Raw genomic sequence first — 26,147 nt, 5'->3', positions numbered from 1 at the left:
TATCAATCTTTCCATTTATCAATTTATAAATCAACCAGTTTATCAATATATCCCTTTATCCATCCATCTATTCATTTATCCATGCATTGATTTATCCATTTATTCCATCCATTTATCAGTCCATCGTTTATCCAGTTTTTCTATTCATCCATCCATCCATCCATCATTTTTTCTATTCATCCATCCATATATCCGTTGAATTTCTATTTATCCATCCATCATTTTTTTTATTCATCCATCCACATAATCATTTTTCTATTAATTTATCCATACATCCATAGTTTTTCTATCCATCCATCTATACAACATCACATAATTAACTGTTCCATGCTCTTTTATTTACTGAATCCTCCATCCATCTCTTACCTATTTCACAGTTCTTGCCCGAGTACCCTTCGGGACAGGCACAGTTATATTCATCTGGTTCAGAATTCATGCAGGTACCGCCGTTGACGCAGGGACGGTGCGTGCCACAGTAGTTCAGATCTGTAAAAGACACATAAAACAATGAACTGGAGTACTTAAGGCCATGGGGAAAGCAATACTAACACTATATTCTGATTTTTAAGCCTGCAAATATTTGCTCTTTAAATGAAAACAGTTGGCAGAAACTATTGCTGGGCTCCCAGCAGGCCTTGTAAGGCGAGGCCGTGCACATAAAAGCTGGTAAATAAATAAAGAGAACTGTAGGCACCTCTCAGCTGCTTCTCATTCCTAACCACCTTCCAGGACGCACGCTGACCAACAGATCAGATATCCGAGCGCCACTCCAATCACAACCACAATATCCAGAGTGTGTTTGTGCGTGCGCTGTCACATGATGAACAGCCTGTGCTAACATTGCAGCCAACAAACCAGCTCAGTGTAAGATGCTGTAATTCTATTTAACACCACGATATGAATTTGCTGCCTTGGCACCTCCGTGGCTGGATGTTCACAGGCTTAACATATTCATTCTGATCTACTGCTGACCATTTTATGGGTCAATTCCAGGTTGACCTCGATTTTTCGAAAAACTAACTAGGTCAAACCTTAAGTACCAGCGTGTTTAGGACCCTTACCTTTATCGCAGAGGAGGCCGCCCCAGTTCTTCTCGCAAGTGCACTGCCAGGGCATGAGACAGGTCCCGTGCAAGCAGCCGGGGTACACCAGACACTCGTCACAGAACTGGCCCTGCCAACCGTAGTTGCACCTGAGAACAACATAACGGTGTTAACACTTAAAGGACAGAACCACCATGACATCTTAATGACAGACAGGAACAAACATACAGCTGCACATCGCTGTGCTGACACCTAATCTTAGACAAGGCAACATTCCGGGCGACAAAGGTTAAGAACACTTTCACGACCACGCAGACACGCACTTCCCCCTTTGGGTGGTTTGGTCGCACCCTGGGGGTGCAGAGGGAAATGCTGGAGAGGGGTTAACTAATCATTGGTTTATAGCAGCACTCCGTTATTCCAAGGCCAGTGGTGCGCTCTCTCCGTCCACCACCGCACCCCTCACCCAGCTGTCTTGTCATTTCTGAGCAGGCTATTTTAAGACAGCTCTCCTGCAGAAGAGGTATGGCCTAACTCCAGCTGCCGAGTGGAGAGACGCTGTCTGCATATCTCGACCTCAGTGTTCTGAAGAGAGAGAAACAGCACGGACCTAACACTTACAAGCCTTACAGATAAGTACTGTGGTGGTACCAGGGTAATACTATGGTACACAGAGAAATAGACAGCACTGAATGATTATCTTATTAATTTACCATGAGATTCACATGGTACTCCCAGTAATAACATGTTTATTTATATATTAAAGTTCATATTTTCATGATACATGAAAAATAAGGGTAACACTTTAAGAATCAGTTAATGCAATGGGCATGATGAACTAACAATTAACACAATGTTTACAGCATTTATTAATCTTGGGTAGTGTTAATTTCTACATGTTAAATAATAATGCATTTTAAATATTCACATTCAATTAAATTAACATACTAACCTAAAATGAATTAAAAGTGGACAATAATAATTTATAAATTAACTTATATTAATAAATGCTGTAAAAATATAAGTCAATTTATACATATAATATTGTTTAAGTTCATAATACATAAATGTAACAATACATCAGTTTGAATATCAAAATTGTAATATTTAACATTAAAATAATATTAATATTATTAACATTAACATGTAGAAATTAATACTAATTAATTAATTAATTAATACCCAAGATTGATAAATTCTATAAATGTATTGTTTGTTGTTAATGACATTAAAAGTTACCAAATTAAAGTGTAATTGTACTACTTTTATCAGTTTAATATTCTAGTATTACATCTTACATGCATTTACATTTCACATTTACATTTTTTTTCTCCATTTATCTAAAGCTGATATCAATGCATCAATAAAAATTACAATTAAAATTAGGACCACAATGCCCAGCTCACAACTCCAAAAGCATTTAAGGTGAAAAGCAATGGTGTTTACTAACTAAATAAGGCAAATGTGCTCTTCGAGGAGGTGGGCGAAGTGGATTTGGCCACTGCATACACACCTGGCACATTCTCTGTACGGAGGCCTTGATCCAAATCCACTTTTAACATCTCCAATGAGGTCTCTGAAATAGCCCCCCAGATCTGTGCCCAAGGGGCAGGCCAGAGGCTGGATTACTTACACCAGAGCACACACAGCCTCGCGCTGCCCAGTAACAACCTTACTAGTATTGTATGCAAGAGCATGTAGGCAGCAGAGTGTGTGGGGAGAGTCTGAACCCTGCCTGTGCACGGGGGCGTTCAGCTCTGCCGAGCACTGCCAAACATAAGCTTGCTCACTAACTTGGAGAAAGAGAAAGTTGCATTGCATTTACTTTATGTGTCAGGACATGTCCATTACTACCATAAAAACACCTTAAACTTAAATCACAAGTGCATTTATGTTTCATTTTGTTTTCATATATGATTCCCAGCATGGGTTTGTAGAGGCTCCACAAAGTATTAGTGCACTTAAAGTTTGCGTAGTTTACGCAAAAATGCTGATCCAAACATATTGGGCTTTAACTGTGTAGACAAAAATTTTTGAAACAATCTTTCAATGAGTAAATGATAATTTTCTTTTTTGTGGTAAACTAGGAATTATGCTAGACCTTTACATTTCATTTTAATCAATTGGTTCTTAGGCTATATGCGATCCTGGACCACAAACTTACCAGTCCAGTAAGTTGCTGCGGTATATTTGTAGCAATAGCCAAAAATACATTGAATGGGTCAAAATGATTGATTTTTCTTTTATGCCAAAAATCATTAGGATATTAAGTAAAGATCACATTCCATGAAAATATTTTGTAAATTTCCTACTGTAAATATATCAAAACTTCATTTTTGATTAGTAATATGCATTGCTAAGAACTTAATTTGGACAACTTTAAAAGGCGATTTCCTCAAAATTTATATATTTTTTTGCACCCTCAGATTCCAGTTTTTCAAAATATGGTCCTATCCTAACATACCATACATCAATGGAAATCTTATTTATTCAGCTTTCAGATAATGTATAAATCTCAATTTTGAAAAATTGACCCTTATGACTGGTTTTGTGGTCCAGGGTCACATATGAAGACTAACACAACCCAAATCACACAAATCCAAAAAATAAAACAAGTCGACTAGACCAGTGGTTCTCAATTCCAGTCCTGGGGGCCCCCTGCTCTGCACATTTTGCATGTCTCCCTTACTTAACACACCTGACTGAGATCATCAGCTCGTTAGGAGAGAGATCCATGAACTGAACTAACGAGCTAATGATCTCAATCAGGTGTGTTAAGTAAGGGAGACATGCAAAATGTGCAGAGCAGGGGGCCCCAGGACTGGAATTGAGAACCACTGGACTAGACTATATGATATGATACACTTTTGGCAAAAATGTCCCAACACTTTTGCAGCCCAGTAATAGATCTACTGGTTAATTGTCTGTGGCAACCTCAGTCCTCTAGTCTCCACCTCCTTCCTTCCAAGGGCTATCAAGTTAGTGACGGCAGGGAAGCGAGTCACCACATCCTGCAGGGGAGTGAGGCTTCCCAAATACTCAGAACTTCCCAAATATTCAAACTCCGAAATAACATATTGGCCTCTGCTTCCTAGCACCGGTTCCAAAAACTCTTTCTTCCAGGCTATCGAGAAACTTGGGTACATGATGTCCTCAAGCATGTTTTGGGTCCCAGCAGCCCCTGAGACGCTACTCTTGGCCTTTCTGATGTCTGAGGCAGAAAATACTCATGTCCTTCTGAAACCGCTCAGGTCTCAGAGAAGGTAAAGGAGGGCAGAAGAATGAGGGCAGGTATCTGTGCGCAGTAGTAGTAAGGACTGGAAAACTGAAGCGTGAAGGGTCCTTAAGTGTCTGAATGATTTGTTATTAAAAGATTCCAGTATGTCATCATCGTCTAGAGTGACTTCCTGGTTTAGACACCTCTGGATCTACTCGTTCCCTGCCCTTAGACACCATGAGGTTGTAGGTGGCATGAGCAAAAAGCTTTCCTCATGCCAAACACTAAGAGCTTTTCCTGTGGCAAAGGAAGAAGGCAGAGCTAAGCTACAGGAAAAGACCGAGAGGAGAATGCGATGTGGGATGGTGAGGTGGATTTCACGCTGTTCTCCAACACAGGAAACATCAGAATTTCCTGTGACAGTAAGAGCAAAATACCACCATTTGACATAATTATCATATGATGATAATGTCTAAAAGGTATGTTGGGTCACTTCTTTGGGCAACTTTCCAAAATTCCAATTCCAACTAGATTTTAACAGTTTATAAAGAAAACTTAGAGCCTTTTCAAAACATGTGAGTGGCTAGAGTGTTCTGAGAGGTTAGCCTTCAGAATGTTTTTAATAGCACTGCTATGTGGTTGCTACAGTGTTTTGGGTGATTTATAAATCCCAATCCGAAGAACCATAGATATGATTCAGGACTCTCCTTCAGTCCAGGAATTACATACTGAAGGATAGGATAGGGATATTTCCCCCAAAATTAAAGTTTCATTAATTACTCACCCTTTTGAACCCATAAGACTTTCGTTCATCCTTGAAACAAATTTTTAAAGAAACCTACGAGATTTTCTGTCCCTTTATTGAAAACCCATGCAGAAAAAAAAAAAAGTAAATCCAGCGGTTTAATACAAAATTCCGAAGAGACTCGGTTGCTTTATATCATTAACAGATTTAATTTAGACTTTAATTCATATATAAACAATCAACACATGTACAACATGCTCAGCCGCAGTTGTGCGACACTCAAGAACAACACACTGGTTTGAATATGACTAAAAGTCTTATGGGTTTAAGGCGACATGAGGGTGAGCAATTGATGACAATTTTCATTTTTATGAGAACTAACCCTTAAAGTATGAGGAACAGTAATTGTGGTGCCTTCATGCATCTCATCTCATCCCATCAAATGATAACCGATCATAACTTTTAAGCACTCCAGAGAAAGTATAGCGTGATCAAAAAAGCAAATCAAACAAAACAGCTTGCACAAACAATGACTTCAGTGCACTAATTAATTAATGGAAAGGTAAACAAATGAAAAGACCTTATCAGCATGAGCACATATGGCTCTGCTGAAATTAAGGAGCCAGATTAGCCCGGCCAACCGAGCATGAAATGATGCTCAAACACTTACGTGCAATCTCCAGGCACCGTGCAGCCTCCGTGAATCAGATTACAGCCCTGCTGGCAGATTGCTGAGAGAGGAGAGGGAGAGAGGGAGGGAGGAGAGGTCAGTCTTGTTTGTTTGTGTTGCCTTACAAGAGCGACAAGATAAATTCATCATGCTCGCCGTGACAGAAGACAACTTTATGGCCCATACACACATATACGCTTGCCCCTTTCCGCCCATCTACTCGTACTCTTGCTCATTAGGATGGTGGCTGGTGATTTACTGCCTTTCTTTAGTGGGGTATATACACACATACGCACTCACAGCATCAAAACAGAGGTGTTTGGGTTGCCTGCAGTGGTCGGGTAAAGACATCAAAAACCCTAGCATCACTCAGATTAATTGAGCTAATGGAAAGTGTGACTCCAGGACTGCAGAGGTGTCGTTTACAACACAATCTCACCTCCAGGCAAAGGAGCAAAGATCACAGGCCTGTGAAAACACTGATAGCAGCAGGTCTCTTTACAGGGTGGTAAAGGGCAAGATTTAACAGGGTTTCTTTTTATACGCTTCAAGACATTAGCCAGCCCTAGTTCATCCTTCATGAAGGGCAACATGGCTAATAACACTTGGCTAGATATTGAAGACGCCAGATAAATCATTACCATTAAACGTAATCTCAAAATTAATCTAATTTGTTCATACTGTATAATGCTATGATGCCTAAATTCACTTGCAGCATTAAAAAAACAAAACAACAGATTTTAGTGCAGTATTGTTATTGTTAACTAAGACAACTATAATTGTTTTTGTTGACTGAAATAAAACTGCCATAAAATAAAATTTAAATATTAGATCAACTTAAACTTAAAATTAAAACTTAGAAATACTGCCGTTTCAACTTGTAACATGCCGGCTTGTAACTACTAAAAGTACTAAAATGACAAAAATTGGAATAAGAATAAAGGTAAATAAAGGTAAAAAAGGTAAAATAAATATTTTTCAGTTATGACATTAAACTGCAATGGTAAGTACAAAATACAGATAGTCAACATAACTCACCTGTCCGGCAGTCCTCTCCCATCCAGCCGTCTAGACATACAATATTTCCTGATGGATCGCAGCGGTAATGGCCAAAGTAGTCGTCTCTTGGCCGGCACTGTTTGTTGCACTTGATCCCATAGTAGTTCTCATCACATCTGACCCGGATGCGGTACTCAATGTGGGCCGTGATGCCGGGGTGCCGGATGGGCTGCCAATGATCTCCGGGATTCACCATGCTGGCGTGAATGTGTCGCTCGATCAAATTCTCCTCGTCGGCTGAAAAAAAGAGAAGTAGACACATAAATCTTGCACTTTGTTAATGGTCTGAATGAAAAACTATATTTTGAAACAACACGGTTAATAAGAGATGGTCAACTTGTAGTCCAACTAGTAACTATTTAATTAGATTCTACATTTGATATTTTAGCTGTGATTGATTTAGTGTGTCATTTTAGTCAAACTTACTCATTCCATTAATTCACATGTCTAAGATGGAGCTAAAACACAGTCACACAACCAGTACAATGTGATAACAAATGGGTGCGTAGATCAGCTGTAAGACAAGAGACAGGACAGACCCCGATTTAAAGCTATAAACTCGCTAGTGACTCAGACTATCCTGTCCTTGCCAACTTCCTGCCTCACAAATCCATTCAGACAAATCACTGCACAACAAAGACACTCACACATGAATGACACCATTGACAAAACAAAGGCTTTTCAATCAGCTCTCGGTTAACTATCCGAAATCAAGTGATTATTACAGCTCATAGTTAACTTAAGTGTGAAATTTTGTCATGGACATGACGATACCTCAAATCAGGAGTGAGGTGAGGTGAGGTGAGGTATTGTTTTTCTAAGTGACAAGACTTATGATTTTCAGTAAGCAGGCAATAAAATGGCCAAAAAAAGACTAGAATATTATACAGACTAAGGGTTGGACCAGTAACCATCAAGCAACCATCCAGAACACCCTAGCAACAGCACTGAAATGCCCTAAAATCACTCTGAACACCTTAGCATCATAGCAGTGACTTACACAAGCAAGCACCGTTTGCCTTTCAAGTGAGTTCTAGTCAAAATCTAGTTCTTCTAATAAAAACGTTGATGTCTGGCCAGAGGGAGGGGTGTGAGTTTGACTGCTGTTACTAGGGAGATCTGGGCAAGAGCGGAAGGCAGAGGAAGCCACTGGTCTCCATAGCCGACCACTTTCAGCTTTTAGCCCTAGCTGTCCTTGAAGGACCTGGATCCCACCCTAGTCCTAATCATCAAGCACACTGTCCACCAGGACACAGACCCTCGACACAACAGTGAGAGCGGTTAGTGCTCACATTAAGAGCTCCATTTTCCCAAGCTTTCCCAGCCTCTCTGCAAAGAAAGCAATCTTTATCGCAGTGGGATCAGAGACGGCGAACAATCACGGTGGAAACGGGGGGCCTGCGATTTCCTCTGTCCCGACGTGCAGAGTCTTTCTCCTCTTGCAAACACACATGCGGGCCGCACATACACATACCTTCCTCTCCGTCCCCTGACAATGTCGACCGAATTAAGCAACAAAAACAGAAATAGCCCCGGCGCTTCCAGATAAAGAACAATGGAGCGAGCTTTTGCCGGCCCGTTCTGCCCAATGTCTAAACACTGGGCAGTCCAGAGCCCTTCCTGCACAGTAAACACAATGCTACAGGACTTTTCCTGCGGCCTGCATGGTCCTACCATGCACACGTACATATACGAACCGTTCTGACAGATGTAACAGAATTATTTAAAGCATCTATAAAAAATGCATGTCGGCTAATTCTGTCAGTTCAACTAGAATCCCAAGATGATGTGACGGGTTGGGCAGGCCAAACTTTATTCGCCCCAGCGAGAGAGTGAGAGACATTTTTTGCCCTTGGGTTTCTGACAGACAGACAAGGAGGCATGGGGACGTGTCCGGTTTAAGAAAAGAGGTGCGGCAGCTCTGAGTGTTCACACTGCATACTAAACAAGTAGTATCAAACGGCATTGGAGAGAGGAGGATGTACTGGCGCTTTTGTTGCCAAGCTTTGCGTGAGTACAGACTGCAGATAGTCAGTCTGTACAGATAGACAGACAGACCTTGGCAGCGTTCTCTCTCCATGACAAGATCATTAATGTCTGGCACGCCTCTGTACTATGGGCTCGTGTGATAAATGAAGCCACTGTCTCAAACAGAGCTCTGCCAAATCATTGAGTGCGCTCCAGATCATCAAAGGGAGCTCATCAATTTCAAGCATTTCTAATCAATGGTCACTAGAGCTTACAATTAAACAATTACTATAACATTTGGGGTGGTAGAAATCAAGCCACAGATTTGCTTTAAAGCAATAATGTGTATCTTTATGACGGGCTTTTATAGTTAAAGGTGCACCGAACAATTTTTGAAAAACACTTTTGACCGCAGTGTCGGACCATGTCCCAAAACACACATGCAGCCAATCAGCAGTAAGGGGGCGTGTCTTGTAATGATACAGTGCTCAATTTGAGTGTACAGGACCGATATTAGCAGATCGACTATAGATAGAGAGAACTGGAAGATAATAAAAAAAATTTAAAAAGAGAGGAAAATATCGGCGTAACAAAACATTAAAAAGAAGGGTTACGATCAGGAAAGAGGTAGGACCCGCGTAAATATCAGAGCAGCTTTCCAGCGGTGTAGAGAACTCAAGGAGCGGAAAGGGCTCGAATCGGATCGGTGTTGGCTTTTGTTTAAATATGCTTGTGAGTCATCTTCGCTTGCTTCCGCGATTGTCGTTATGCCAGGGTTGTGCAAGTACGTATGGGGCGGAGATATCAAAATAAGGAGCGAGGTCTTATTGGGCTATGGGCCTGTTTAGACAGTCTGGTGGTCAGTATAGCTCAAACACTAATTAAACAAATCCAGACACCTGCAATGTGTTTCTCTAAAGTCACGCTCAGCGTACTCCTAACAAGCAAACTCCATGGAGAAGAGGCCTACAAGATGCTTAACTCACTGCAGTGAGTCACACAAGCATCCTCTGGACCACTGTTTGGGGCTGAAATGCATGCAAAGATGAAAACGAAAAACAGGACGTAATGACTTCAAGCGGAGAGAGAGAGTGTTTGCATTTGTAGTTTTACAGACGCTGGGATATACAGTGATTCTACAGATCACATCCGCAGATCAAAGCCAGGCTCCCCCTCTGTCTCTCCCATTTTACCAGCGTTCACCTTTCTTTTGCATACGTCAAATTCCTTCACCTGACCCTTTCCTACCGACAATTCCTCAAGCCAGACAAAGGCGTTGGGAGAAAACAGGATACAGCTGTGGAATAATGGTGCCAATGTTGTTTCCCCAAGATCCTTACACGATGGAAGCCCCCCAAGAACCAGGGTTAGGGTATTACAGCCCAAGATCTCATATTCAGTTAAGATTTTCACTCAAGTATGAAAAAATTGGAATGCATTTAACACATTTGGGCCTGAAGGAACTAAAAATAATTGCAGTTCTGTTTGCTTATGACTCCGATCAACAGATCTGTCTTACAAACCACAGTAATCCAAACAATTGAACATTATCATGCTTGCTGACTATGTGGCAATAACTCATATCTGTAATTTATGAGTATGCCTCAATATTCAAGATCCTCGGGACATTTCACCCAGCAATCCATAAAGGCTTTCAGATGCTCAGGTTTATTGGGAAATCTTGGTGAACTTGTATGCACTACTGATGCAGGAATGTGGAAGACACAAGATTTTGCTCGTTTAAGCCTTAAACCACACATTTGTGTGAGGTTCCCATCTCTGGAATGCTTTTGGAAGCTCAGGTAACGATTCTTGGGTAAGCGACATATCATCTCAATAATTCTGTCAAAAATGATGAGCCCCTGCTTAGTGCGGTTAGAAATATCAAACTCAAGGCATACCTCCAACCCTCTATATCAGTGCCTACATGAAAACTGACAACTTTTACACTTAATGCCCACAACAAAATCCTTAAATAACCCCATGCACGCCCAATAAAACCCTGACACGCCCCAACAAATTCCCCCACGCTAAAATTACAGCACGTCAGCGGGGCAGCTTTAACACTTTCATCTCATCCGCAAGTATCTCCACATACGAAGTCACTCTCTAAAGCACAAAACTATAGACTAACAACGCTTAACAGCCATTATGAGCATCAAACCCAAACCAGAAAGGCTACAGCAGCCTGTGGCAGTAAATCATATAGCGGTTAAAGAGGAATACTCACTGTTCTGAGTGGAGTTATCCCAGTCCCAGGCTTCCAGGATGAGTGTGTAGGATCGCTGAGGGAGAAAAAGACAATGTCATTATGAGATGAAATATTAAAATGTTTGTTGTTTTCTTCAATAGCAGATTTATTTATATATTTTAATGTTAAAATATCCGGGTCAAAAAGTCCCACCCTCAAGATATTCTGATGTTTCAGGTGAGGGGGAAAAAACAAACAAAACAAAACAAGAAAGGAATAGCACACCTCCTCTAAACAAAACCTGAGGTGGTAGAAATTGTGCCAAACAATTTATGCAGTTTTAATGCGCTTCGGATTAAAAGCGTCTGCTAAATGTTAAATGTAAATGTAATACAGATCGTAAGGGGTTTATTCAAATCCCTAACCTCAAGTATGAGCAACAGAAATAGTGATGTTTGTCTTAGCGAACATCACTAATGAAATGACAGAGATGCTAAAGCTCCATTGCAGTCCTATCTCATGACAGCGGGCAGCATTTATAAGAGTTGAGTTACATTACACATGAGATGGAGGGAGGGAGGGAGAGATTTTCAGCCACACCTTGAATGTTCAAACTAAATCTGGAAACAGTCTCGATGCTCGTCTGATATCTGAGAGTCCATCTACTAAAATGTTGCCCATAATCCCTACCTGAACAGATCAAATTATCAACTTTCATGGAATCAAAAACAGGCCACTGAAGCAGGGCATCTTCAAATGAGGAAAAGAAAAATTTAATTGATGCGTTTCCTTTAGAGACGAGTTTATTCACACCACCTTCTTACTCCTGACACTAGACAGGTACATGACACCACTTTTAGCACTTTATACAACTTCGCTAATCCTCCTGAAAAGACATCTTTTCTCTCTCCAATTCTGGGGAGAAAAAAAAAATATGTCACGTGTTAACTGCATGTACTAATCGCTAGGCTTACATCTCCAGGCATAAACTTTTAGTTGTGAGAGTACAGACTGAAAAGTGTTTGTTCTTTTAAATTAAAATGCATGTCTGCGTGCTAGTGGAAAGTGTTAATGCTTCTTCACACCAAGACAAATAACCATAAAAATAACTATATAAGCCTCCACATAAAAACATGATAACATTTTGTTGATTATAAAGCATACACTGCAGTTGTCATTTGCCCAAACTCTGTAAAGTCAGGTGGATTCTCATTGGCTGTCATTGTTTTTAATGTTCATTAACTGGAAAAATGATTGCTTTTGGGTCAGACTTTATTTTAATGTCCAATTCTCGTCAACACAACCATTAACTACAACATTTGCCTTAATAAACTCGTAATTTGCTGCTTATTAATAGTTAGTAAGATAGTTGTTAAGTTTAGGTATTGGGTAGGATTAAGGACGTAGAATATGGTCATGCAGAATATGTGCTTTATAGGTACTAATAAAAAGCCAATATGCTGATAATAGGCATATTAATAAGCAACTAGTTAATAGTGAGAATTGGTCCCTGTTTTTTACCTGTTACCTGTTTTTTGTTATAGATATGATGTGGACTTCCCCAAGTCTCCTAAAGTTAGAATGATTACTGTAGTTTTCATTAGTTCACTGTCAATGTCATCGCAGTATACATATACTCACTAGAAATTCCCAGAATGCATTGTGAAAACGAGTACTGGCTGTATGCTCACATTAAACAACAAAGTTGTTAAAAAACACCAACTATTGAAATGGTAGTCCAATTGTAGGCCAAATGTAGTCTGGATAATCTGTATGCATGCTATAAATACAACATCTAGGTCCTTTAGTCTGACTTCACAAATAACAGAATAACACCTTAACCAGACTAACATATTTATATTATTTTAAAAAGACTGATTACTGCTTTGGTTTGACTGAAATCAAACCTTTAAAGTGCACGTAAACACCAAGCTAGTTGACCTGTTCGATTAACACACACATCTCATTCATCTCCAGAGGTGGAGAGGGGTGGAGCCAGACAGCGTGGTTGGAGAGGTTGGGGGCTGTGGGCTGGTCTGGTGGATGCAGTCAGGGATTAGAGGCAGCACCAGGTCTGTCTGGATGGGTTGGAGTGGGAGTGGGTGGGCCACATATCCATGCAGACGTACAACAGATGCGTCTTAAACAGATGGATTATTTGACATGAACGTGGATCATCCCACGACATGCTGCAGGGCTTCTGACCTCTCCTCCCATCCCCCAACATGGGGGGCGGCCACTGTGAGAGAGCGTATTAGTGGGGTCTCGTGGTAGCGAGCATCTGTGTAGACGCGAAATGCGTGTGTTTGTGTGCGCACGCTTATCTGTACATGTGGATTTGGTCCAAAGCTCCATCAGTAAATGAATATGCTGGATTGATCTGGTTGGCCACGCACATGTGGTCATGCGTAGCGGAGCATGGCATGCGCGCACCCGAGGAGAAAGGTCAGAATGTCAGGGTGTGTGCGCGTGAGAGGGAGAGAGACGCGGTAGCACGGGGACGGTCCTGTTCCCACACACTCGGTCTCTGATTAGCTGGATTATGTGACAGCTGCCCAAAGGGCTAGATGCGGATAAAGACTAGTGGGGGGAGGTGACCAATGAACAAAGACCTCCATCTAAAACCCATCACTGCAAGACACCATCAACCTGAGTCTCGTGACACTCAGAGAACATTCCTCCAGCCACACACACCCTCCGACCCCTAGAAGTGGCCCAACGCGCAACGGCAACACAAACGCACCCAAACAAACTCCCTTGGAGATGTATGTTGCAAGTAATTTTTCCCTCCTTATCGTGGACTACTTTTGCTGATAGCAAGGATATTTATAGTGGGCTGTGAACAAGCTAACACAGAACGCCTGGCTTGGACGTACTTAGGAGGGTACGCATCACAAGCGAAACTTCGGGCGATCAAATACCCTCATGTTGGCACGTTAAACCTGTAAACACCCTAAGAGTGTGTGTGTGTGTGTGTGTGTGTGTAAGTAGGAGGGTGGCTAGTGGGGTTGTGGTGGAGGGAGCCACAGGTGCAAGTTCCCACAGTCAGTGGATGGGGCAGTTTAAAGAGGGGCAGGGCTGAAATTAGAGGGGGCTGAAGTGAGAGAGGCTAAGAATGACCCTGGAGACCTTTCATCAGGCTTCTCATCAGCTTCAAAAGGCTCCCACGCCGCAGTTTCAATTGGCAGCGGCGCACACACGCAATCGGTTGCAACACTGACGCATTCGCACACAAGACCCTACTCAGTGCAAACCATATGATTATTACATTAAACAATGTTAACTTTAACCAAACTATTATCACATGACAGGATGATGTCGGGATCTTCTTGCTAAGAAGGCAAAGTGTTTTCCACCAGCAGTCACGAACAAGTGACGTCCAGCTGACAGGGAGTGCGAGGCAGTCCGAGAGCTTTCACACGCCTTATCTAAAGTAGCAAAGCCTTCAGCGCCATGTCAATACCCTACAAAGAGAGCGAACGAGAAAAAAAAGAAAAATGGGTCTGACATGCGACACTGAAGGAGTCCAAAAGAAATCAACTCAGAAACCGCAAAAAAAAATAAAAAATAGGTCTCTGTTCCTCTGTGACCTCGGTGAGAAAAAGAGTACTTCATTTCCTCATCTGCTTTTGGAAAAGGAACTGCAGAGAGAGGCAAACTTCCCTTGTCTGACCTGGCAGTAAGATATCATCCCCACCCACTCTGCAGACTAGGGTTGGGAATTGAAAATCGTTTCCAATTCCAGAATCGGATACTTAAGGTCGGGAATCGGATACTTGCTGTCAAATTAAAATTTCTATTCCGCCTATTGATTCCTATGTGCTTTTTTTTCCTTCATCTGTGAGGACCCAACTTACCGATCTGCCAGGACCTTGCTCGCTAATATAATATCTGTGATAGCTAAACATGTTGCAAGAGAGGTGTCACCACCAACATGACAAAGCTCTTTAATTTAATAGATCGTTAAAGATCGCGAACATGATTCAAACACCAATGTGATTCTATTCCTAAATTATAATGATTCGTCTGTTTCATTCCTCAACCTTTGACGTGTGTGATCACATGGTTCGTCCGTGCAGCCCAAGATCACATCAGTGTTGTGTTCGCAGCTGTCATGTATATGAATGAAACAGCTTCACAGTAGCATTATTTCTGTATTACAAACATTCAAATGTTTATAGTTCAGATATAAACTCTGATGTGTACGGTAGCAATTAAAATAGAGTAAATCACCTTTTGAAAGTAATTTGACACTCCAAATGAAGATTTATCGATTACATTGTTACGCCAGTAGGTGGCAAAAAGGGAATGTTAAAATTAGTGGTCGACCGATATATCACCAAGGCCAATATATCAACTGATATTTCGATAAAAAAAAAAAAAAAGAATTAAAATCGCACATTTTTCTAAAATTAATCGCGATTAATCTCACCTAACATTAAAGTTTTTAAATATACTTTTATATTGCAATAATTTCACATTAAATCTTCAAATTAAATGTAGAAACAACATATTTTTTATATTTAAGGGCATCTTTTTTTATGACTGAAGGCCAGTATCACTGATACCAAGTAATAATGATTTCCCTATAAAAAAATATTCACCTAATATTTAACCATTGACTATAGCCATTAAACATTACATTATAATTAAGCTATCAATTTTTACATTTATTAGACTTTAAAAATAACTTCTAATTTAAGTGAACTTAAAACAATCTTCACATAAACCCATTATAGTAAATATTTAGCTAGGCTACCTATGCCCCTCAGTGGAAATATACAGAAATTGAATAAAGTTATCAAACACTAAATTCTAAACTAAATACAGATAAATACTTACAGCTATATAAAAGTTATTGATTTCCTCTGCTGAACGTGATGCAGATCTGACACGCATCGTATTTTCTCTCAACTCTAATCACCTTTTCTGTCCCACTTCAGTTCGGACCCATTTCAGTCTCTACTAATGAGCTGACGAGTTGAATCGGGTGTGTTAGATGAGAGACAGTGCTGGGATGCTCCAGGACAGTTTTAAGGCAGCTTATTTGGTAACTTCATGCCTTGACTGACCACGACATTGCATGCACGTAGTTTATTTCGCGCTTTGATATGAATTGATACAGGCTATAGCGTGCGCCGGTTTCCGTGCTTGTTTGACTCGCGCCTGCCGCTGAAGTGAAGCTGGAGTGCGTGTCTGAAACGTCTCCAGATTGATGTGATCGTAAAGACATTCTGTGACTGAATAAATGCACTTCTTGTCAAGAAAAAAACAGACAGAAACAGCAGTTATGAGTGGGGTGACCAACCCTAGGCTCCACCCCTGCGTTAATGGCGTTAAATAATTTAAAAGCGTTAAACTCAAAATTAATCACCTGCGTTAACGCGCTAATTTTGACAGAACTAATTATTAGTAACAGAAAGGCAAACATTACACTAGTTTCTCGTTTGGCACCAGCATTCAGCAAATACTCATTTAAATAAATCTTTGAATGTCTAATGAACATTTAATTTCACAAACCTTGCTAACTTAGTCGAATCCAGTTGTGAGATCTTGTGAAGTGTGCAATTGTATCCTGCTTGATCGCGTGTGCTCTGTGACGGTCGATCCGCGTGAATTTAATGCGGACAGGAGGAGAGTTTAGCTTCACTGAAGACACGCGATCGACAAACTTTAAACTCGTGATTTAAAATTATGCTGCGCTTTATGCATTTGCCCACTGTCATATTCATGTCATTTTTGTGCTGTATGTAAAATGATTGTTACCTTGGCTTTATTTGAAAAAAATGATTCCCAATGCCCACCAACTTCCCAAAACACTGCGTGCTCTGTTGGTTACAGTGTTTAATTCCTTTTTAATTATATTTTTATTAAATATTTATTTATTTATGAGAAATACTTTGTCATCCAAATTATGAGTGTGTTTATTTTACACAATTTTTTTTTAATCCATTTTCAAATGATTTCAAATTTCTTAAATATTAATTAAAATAAATACAATTATATCGGCCATCAGCCACCCTACTTTCCAAGATATCGGCAGTCAAAAAAACAATATTGGTCGACCACTAGTTAAAATGTATTTGTCTTTGAATCATACAAGAGATTCGTCCAAGAATGCTGATTCATCCAGTAATGAAACAAGTACATCTTGAGTGAGTCACTGAATCATTCATTCATAAATTACATGTGATTTTGATTAGTTGTCTAATGTTTTTTCTTCAGAATCATGAGAACCACAACTTCCATTGGGGAAAAAAAAGAAAGAAAAAAAACAAAACCTTAATTTATCCAGAATCACGCAGTTCTTTTTTGCACATAAACAGCTCTTAAAGAGTCCAGTTTTTATGTAGCCTGTAGATATTTGTGCATGGTATTCAGCTGCAACTAAATGGTTTGCAAAAAAAAAAATTAAAAAAGAGAGACAGAATAAAAGTTTGATAACATTATTTAAACACATGGGAATCGAAACTGGAAATCTAAAAGAATCGGAATTGATAAAATTCAAACGATACCCAACCCTACTGCAGACCAACACATTACTAGGGTCAGAGCGGTTCAACAACCAAATATATAACACATGGATAACTGTTTTGTTAGTTCAGACATTTTTGTGGCAACTAGATTTAACGGTTAGATTGATATATTTTTCACATTTAGATGGATGTCATTTTGTCCCACACTCTTTTTTTGAGCATCACACCATAACAGTTTAGACAACAGTCCAACTTTTAAAAGCTCAAACTGAGACCTCTTCATCTTGTTCCTTTGGGATCCGTTTTTGCATGCAAATACTTGTTTTATGTGAACACCTCTTGAGAAACAGAAACGATCAAGGTCAGGTAAATCTGAAACTGGCCTAATTATACAGGGCTTTTTTACCTAAACTAGCTACCTATGCCTAGTCATTTTTGAAACCAACATTTTACCGTTTAATACACTATATTCAAGTACATGTTCACATACACACACACACAAAACCTGTCACTCAAAGTCTAAGCACCAGTCGCACAAGTTCTGTGCTAGACTTTGACTGATTGTCCTCAGGGGACCCACAGGTCATTTATTCATTCGATGGCAAGCGACCACAGCATATAATCTCCATTAATCTGGGATGTCAATCCCATCTTTTTATCTGAACTGTTGACTGACACAGAGATTTGGGCCAAACTGAGGGTGAAGAGGCAGTGGACAGCACTGACCGCAACCATCAATTACCACAAAATATAAGACACCACCAGGCCAATTAAAGGACACTGAAAGGCTTTTTTGTATCATCAGCCTGGAACAAGATGATACGGTTTCCCAAAACTAACGGATAGTTTTGGAGCAGAGCATGTCCTCAAGATTTTGTGACGCAACAAGAAAATCCTCATTCCAGTTTGACATATTGAATTAGCTCAACATGATGCTGAAATTAATGTATTTTCAATCAAAATATTTAATCCTTGTTAAGCAATAAGGCAATGAATGCATGCAGTTTTGAACTGCAGCTGAGCAAATAGAATATTGATTAGTGATGCACAGTATATCACCATATCGAGCAATATTAGAAATTAATGAATTGGTATCAGCTGATATTGTGAGTTTAATTGTGCATGTTCGTTTTCCATATTTTTGCACTCAAATTATCACTGCATCATCTAACGCTCACTCAGAGTTAATCTAAAAACTGTTAAATATAATCTTTAACTAATCTCACAATCAGCATCCACTTTTATACTGTGCATTATAATATTGCAGTGCAAAAATGTTATGATTTAAAAGGATTTATTTTAGTTTTTAGTGTTTTATTTGTAATGTATTTAGAGAAGACCGAACAGAATGGATACTTCATTCTTTTATCAATAATTTGTGTGTACATCTGTACAATTTCTAACAATTTAAGAATTGTAAGAAAATTATACAATTGAAGCAGCAGGATATCTAAATAACCCACTCTAAAACAATTCTTCAGCAATGGTATATGAAAAATGGTGGACATAAATCAAAAAGCCAACCCCCTTTGATAAATTCAGCACATTAGAGAACAAGAACACCCCTCCCCTTTAGGAAGTACAGTGAAATCAGCACAGATCAATTCATCAAGACAAATTCAGACTCCATGTTCCTCCCCAGGGTCCAGCAGCACAAGTCTGATCACAAATGAGGGCACTTTGTTCTCACCGGCCCTCTAGAACAGGCAATGAGCGGTGTGATGATGGCTGTCACCCACCCCAGCATGACAAGGTCATGTTTGTGTCAACCAAGTCTAGACTTGGTCGGGGAGTGACTGGGGGTGTCGGGGAGGTCCAGTCACCTCGCAGGGCCCACATCACGCCCTCAGTGGTGGGAAGAGGAGCTTGAAAAGCCAGCTCTGTAATCAATCACTCACAAGAGAAAGGTGTCCCCTACTCCATCACCAATACGCAGGGGTCTCGGCCACACTGCAGACAGGGGGTGACCAGGTCGCTATATTTGTGCTCTTTCTCTCGCCCCCTCTCCTAGTCTGTCAACCCTATATCGATCACTCATCCATCTTAAATTCTAAACCCACAACCCCATTTTTTTTTGTCCCAAGTATCCAGCTTTCTCACAAGACTAGCCACAACAACTCTCTGAGGAAAACAACATTGAGCTTGCAGTCTAATTAAACCAAAAGGAAACAGCTCTTTGGATCTGGGTAATGACAGGAGAGTGGGGTGGGGAGGGGACAGGATCAAAGAAAATGGCTGGCAAAAATTGCTAGGGTAGAACCTGGAGGAACACCCTAACCAAACCTGTAGCTCAAGAGGGATTCTGGGTGGCTTTGATGGTCTCTCATTCTGAGAACAATGTGGAAAGTCTTTCCCACCCTTGTCGAAAACCCTTCCTTCAGCCCCAACTGAAACGGTTCAGCTGAAAAGGGATTTCTAGGTGGCTTTGTTAAATCCTCTTCTAGAGGCCAATGTGAAAGGTCTTTCCCATCCATCCTCATCAACAACCCAACCTTGGATGAGCAATCCATGGCTATTCCATTCCAGAAATCCACTGCAGCAGTGACCTCTCCACACAACAAGTCCATATGACATGACTCGTTTCAAATCAGTCAATTGTCATTTTCCGCCAGGCTTCCAGAGCACAAAAGCCGACAATAGCTTTGTTTAAGCGGCATTATGGCCCTGGGAGGACAGGAAGATGCAGCCCGACGTGCACTCTGTGCCCTGGAGCCAGTAAATGATATTCTGTGCTTGGTAACCTCCCCTCTTTCAGCAAACTCCCACACGGGGGTTAAGTTCCTACAGACACAATAATAAAGCACCATCATCGACTACAATGCGTCTAGTTAACCTTGCATACCCATGAGACACCATTATCAATAAAGCGAGTCGAGAGTCCGGTGAGTCTGAAAGGCAGGAACACCAAGCGAGGTGCAGAATTATGCTTGCGTGGTGCTCATCACTGCAGACTTGGCCAACGAAGGGCACGCTCTGGGTGAGTGTGTACACACACGGCCCATTTAGCATTCCGCTGCTATGCCAACAAGATCATTAGCAATGACAATACAACAAACTCCTCCCCTCTGGGTGCTAATTAAGCAGGAAGGGACGGCAGTGGCCGCAAACACACACACACACAGAGACAGAGTTACAGTCCATATAGAAACACAAGCAAAGGTGTGTATGGGTTATCTTACTCACCCTGAGAACAAGGTTAAAAATTAAAAACAAAAAGAAATTAAGAAAGTGGTTGATATTAAAGCTTAAAGTTTTGGAGATAAAAAAATGTGCAAATACCAAGCAGTTTAAAAAGGTACAATACAATGCCCACCATGTAGTCATTTCATGGACAAAATCAAGTTAAATAACAGTCAAACTTACTATTATGTCATCAAATCATACAGTATCTATATAATCATATTTGAAAAATGATTTTTTGATGTTATCCAAATCAAGCCTATCATATAATTTAATAATGTTTACCCTAAGACTTTGGATAAAAAGACTTAAGCACTGGAATTACAATATACTTGTATAATTTGACAACATATAATTAAATACATATTTTTAGAGGTATGGTATAGTATAGTATAGTATAGTATAGTACAGTACAGTACAGTACAGTACAGTAATGAAAAAAAAAAAGGCTAATAACAAATAAATCACCCGAACACACATTGATCGTTCAGATCTTCTCAATTTCAGAGAAGGTTTAACTGCAGCATTTGTAGAAACTGAGACTAGCATGGCTGCTTGGCAGCAACAGAAACAGGCTGTGAGGTTGGAAGCTGCCATATCCCAGTGGGCACAGCTCACAGATCTCCCAAAGACACCGGCCTGGATCAATTCTCACAGCTCTAAATCCTTCCAAACCGTGTATTACACATTAGTCAGGCCATACTAATCTAAAGTAGGCTTCCAAAAAAAATTAACGTGAACACATCAACCACATCTGTGAAACTCTTCCACCTGATAGCTGTTCCTACACTGGTGTTATAACCCCAATATGGAATGACAATATTCCATAAACTGCTCATGGGCAACCTCCCATTTGGCAAGCAGCGCAGCCCCTCGGTTACTACAGTGAGACGGCCATTTGACACCCTAGACTGCTAGCTCATCATCAAACCATCTGACAAGCCAGTTGTCTCCCTGTCGGTCTTGTGCAGTTACAGTACCGTCGATTACTCCGGTTTCAGCATCTAGTTAAAATGGCAGAGCCATTGCTAAGCAGCTTCACTTCTCACTGAAAAGCCCTAGTTGCAGTATATCAAGCTAATGGAGTACTGTTATGGCCACATGGGCTACAACTCCATTACAATTATTATCATTTTGAACAAGGTCAGAGGTCAAGCGGGAATTAAACTTGCTGTGCGGTAATGCACTTTAATCACTGCAGCACACCTGCTCACAATTCATTAGCCTACTAGCTCGCACAGGAAGATGCACATGCATTAGTCAGACACAGTCACACATGCGCCACATCCATGTATGCCAACACAGCAAAAACAATCTGGCTCCCCCTGAACATATTCATACAGCTGGAAATAAAAAACAATCATCATTCATGCTGTCATTTGTGAAATTGTGCTGCAGCAAAGGAGAAACTTAGTACCAGGGAGGTAGAGCATCATGGGTAGTCGAAAACAATTAGTTGAGCACCAGGGGCTAACAATAGAAACGGTTCTCTCTCCCTCTCTCTCTCACACACACACACACACACTAGCTTCCAGTGTTATTGGGAATGGACGTCAGGGTTAAGCTCGCTAACTCCCACTTCTGAAAGGACCCCATGTTTTCTATGACCCTTCTCAGGGGAGACTGAAAGTCCATTATAATTGCACTGCCTAATACAATCATGTCCACCACTGGTGGCTCGGTACATTCAACCTAATGGAAGCTCTTCTGTTGGGAACCTGTTTATCTTGCACTCTTCGTGAGGGCGACACTCAAGATCTCAACATACTCTAAAAGCACCGACATGCTTTCTTACATACTCAGCTGAAGTACCGCACAAAAGAAGAGTGCTTTTTCTTCAGCTCTCCCTTCCTGATGCCAGGCCTAAAGCTTCATTCACACTAATAATGGTAATAATAAAGAAAAAATAATTATAAGGATATATATTGTGATGATAATATTCTGTGTATTACAAGCACAAGCTGCAGTTGTCGTCTGCCATTTTAAATGCTCGAGCTCTTTAAAGTAAAGTGGATTCTGATTGGCTGTTGATGTTTTATAGTTTATCACCAGGAAAAAAAGTGATTTTTATGACATTGCATTATCAAAATAGCTGTGATGTGGACTTCTCTGTTCTTATAGAATTAGAAGGATTGTTAAAACTTTGTGGTTATAGTTATCAGCAAGGATCCCAACACAATCAAGGTCCAGAAACATAAGGACATCGTTAAAATAATCCATGTGACATCAGAGATTCAACTGTAATTTTATGAAGCTACGAGAATACTTTTGTGTGCAAAAGAAAACCAAAAAAATTACTCGAATCTAGGGCTGCAACTAACGATTATTTTAATAATCGATTAATCTGTCGATTATTTTTTCGATTAATCGATGAATCGGATTTAAAAAAAAAAGCATTCATTTCCAACCCTTTATTCAAAAACAGAACTAAAATCTTTAGAAAGTGCACAAACATGTTGCTCCTTGAACATCCCTGAGCTGTTATAATAATAATAAAATAAAATAAAAATGGACTAACACAAAAAACATACACATGTATGCTTTACATCTGGGGGAGTGCAAAAAATTAAATAATTTAACAACACTGCGTCGTTAGCGTTGGTATTGTATCAGACACCTGCACTTAACATTATATGAAAATCAAGCTCAAATGGAGTTAATAATGTTTTTGACCAGAGAATGACGGAGATGGAGTGTTTTGTCTGTCGTTAGAACGGCTGTAACTGTTATGCAGTGCATAAGTGCATTAAGTGCATTATGCTTTCATCAACTTTTACAGGTTATATAACTTTGATTGTAGCTATATGGGCGCTTAGTTTTTTCTTGTTGTTTAATACACTTGGCCAAAATCTCAAATTAAGCGCTTATGCACATAATGCACAGGATATTTAAAACGTATATAGACAGCAAATAACTAATTCTTCTCCACTCTTCAAACACACAAAAACATTATCCTTTACTGACATAGTGTTTGAGTAAAGAAAACGCTGTACTATTCAAACACCAATTATTTATTCACCCTTGCATTGCGAAAAAGCAGAGATCTCATCTTCTCCAGGCTGTGCGCGCGTCAATCTGAACGGAGGCGGGGTGAAGTTACGAGGTCTTGCTGAGAGCTCGATGATCCAATGGCGTTACAGTTTTACTGACAAGTTATTTTAATGCTTATCATTGGTTTACTATTTTAAAACTCTCTGATTTAAAATAATAAAACGAATTATAAGCGACTCAAGTTTGGATAATTTTTCACAGCACCTGACTGGGCTAGGGTATGGCAACTGCCATACTCTGCCATACATAACGCCGCCCCTGCTCCCACACCTTGGATGACTTGGGTCGCACGGATTTCTCTGCCTCCGCCATGTATCTTTCCTCTACCTCCGCTCGTTTTTTTTTTTTTTTTTTTTTTTTTTTTTTTATTTATGAGGCGCCAAACTCTGCTAGCATCCGTGTGAGAGAGACCGAGTGTGTTCACTCCGCTCCGCGCTCAACTAAAGTTTTTTTTTTTTTTAATAATCAAGCGTCTCCGTCGCGCGACACAACGAATCGATTATGAAATTCGTTGCCAACGCTTTTAGTAATCGATTTTTATCGATTTAATCGATTCGTTGTTGCAGCCCTACTCGAATCAACAATTTCTTCTCTTCCGTGTCAGTCTTTGACATGTGTTCACGAGAGTACCGTGACACGCATGCTGTTAAATGGACTATTTTAACGATGTCCACCTTTTCTGGGCCTTGAACAGGGTCAGAAAGCTCTCGGTTTTCATCAATTTGTGTTCTAAAGATGAACAAAGGACTTACAGGTTTGGAACGACATGAGGCGACATGAGTAATTAAATGGCAGAATTTTCATTTTTGAGTGAACTATCCCTTTAAAGGTGCCATAGAATGGAAAACTGTATCTACCTTGGCATAGTTTAATAATAACAGTTCTGTACATGGAAATGACATCCCGCTAGTTTCCTCCTTCTTATGTAAATCTCGTGAATGCAAAAGACCATTGAAAAACAGGCGAATCAGAACATAACACCGACTGTGACATTACAGTCGGGATCACTAATATGTACGCCCCCAACATTTGCATATACCCGCCCATGTTCTAGGCCAGCTGCCAGCCAAACCTGCACAGCCGAATCATCAGAAGTTCTGCAGGTATTTTGAAGAAACAAGCGAGGACAACAGCGAAAACGGCAGATCAGGGAAATAAATGTTACGTTCCAGGCAGTTGGTGTCTGTATTCAGAAAGGCACGGAAAGCAAATAACAGCTTCTAATAAAATAATGTGAGCCACTAAAGGGACATGGCTTCTTGCTAGCGGTAGCCTGTTACATTACAGAACATAAGATTTCACTTACCACATAAACAGAGTAAGGAGAGATGACTAAGGATGATGGTGAATAATTTACAGATTCTGAACACCATTGACAAGCATCTGATCTTGTAAAATGTGGTAAGTACTGCCGTTCCATAGTATAAACAGAGTACGTGCGATCGTGAATCTCGAAAGTGAAACTAAAAAGTGATCGTGCATTTCAAAGCAGTTTCATCGCCCCACATATTAATAGCAGCTCCCTGATGCCTGCATTTTATTTACAATATAATTACCCAACGATATAACTGCACGAGAAAGTATTGAAATATACATTTTCCCTGTGTTTCCTTCCTGCTGTGTGAGCACAGCCAATCAGAGCAGAGCTCAAAATTATTATTCATGACCCTTCCAAATTAGGTAATAACAGACCATTTCATTCTAGGGACAAATTCTATGGTTTTAAATGGACATGTAAAACCGTTTCTGGAGATTTTTTGCCCTTACCTAAGCCACATACCTTCTGTGTAGATATCAGAGAACAATTTAAAATACTGTATCAATGCATTCTATGGCACCTTTAAATTTGTCAGAACCCTACCACAGCAATCATGTTACCAAGAAGTGGGTTTTCAATTCAAGCATTTTAGTCATTAATCGATTAAGAGCATTTTGGCAGAGGCCCTTCTAAATAGACTATTTTCATGGGTTTAAAGAGTCCATCATGTGGGAGTGATGGAGTAGGAAGTGCCTGGCTCATGCGCTTCACGAAGAGTCCAAACGGACTCTCTTTATATCATTGTTTTGAAATCCCCGTCCCCCTGTAAAATAGCTAATTTACAATTAAACGTGGTCAAAACTAGGCGGGAAAACTGTCTGTGTTTACAAAATGCAACATAACCGAAGACAACCTCTCTCAACCCACATTGTATCATAAAAGGTTGCTTCATAAAGTCACCTCAGGCACATCGCCTCTTAATTGGTCCGGTCTCTCTGCTGCTAAAAATACCTCTACCATGACTGCTGCATTCAGGAGAAGGAAAATGCAGCCTTTCCCTTCGTTTAATGGGAAGACATGGGTACAAAAAGCCGTGCTCTGCCCCAGGTCACAAGAAAGAAAATGTTTATTGTGGTGGCAGAACAAAAAGCTATTTCAGGGTCAGGAAGGGAAAGAGAGAGAGGCTCACATCCAGCTAGAGATTCTTCATGATCTTAAACTTCCTGGTGAATCACCACAGCGGGTCTCCATGGAGAGACAGGAATCAATACTGGCTCTTCCTGTAACAT

General features: G+C 40.3%; 1 protein-coding gene across 2 annotated transcripts in view; it reads right to left on the bottom strand.

Moving 5' to 3' along the window:
* Positions 1-26,147, bottom strand: part of jag2b (jagged canonical Notch ligand 2b) — a 52,752-nt gene that overhangs the window by 21,335 nt on the left and 5,270 nt on the right. For both annotated transcript variants that reach the window (XM_058755809.1, XM_058755810.1), the window contains exons 3-7: positions 10,933-10,987; positions 6,714-6,971; positions 5,676-5,736; positions 1,062-1,192; positions 367-486 (exon numbers count right to left, since the gene is read on the bottom strand). In XM_058755809.1, coding sequence (XP_058611792.1) covers positions 367-486; positions 1,062-1,192; positions 5,676-5,736; positions 6,714-6,971; positions 10,933-10,987 — 625 coding nt within the window. The remainder of the gene's footprint in view (positions 1-366; positions 487-1,061; positions 1,193-5,675; positions 5,737-6,713; positions 6,972-10,932; positions 10,988-26,147) is intronic.

This window comes from Onychostoma macrolepis, chromosome 20 (genome assembly GCF_012432095.1).
Source record: "Onychostoma macrolepis isolate SWU-2019 chromosome 20, ASM1243209v1, whole genome shotgun sequence".
In the NCBI taxonomy this organism is placed as follows: domain Eukaryota; kingdom Metazoa; phylum Chordata; class Actinopteri; order Cypriniformes; family Cyprinidae; genus Onychostoma; species Onychostoma macrolepis.
Note: the sequence above shows the minus strand (reverse complement) of the source record. Positions and strands in the feature narration are given on the sequence as shown.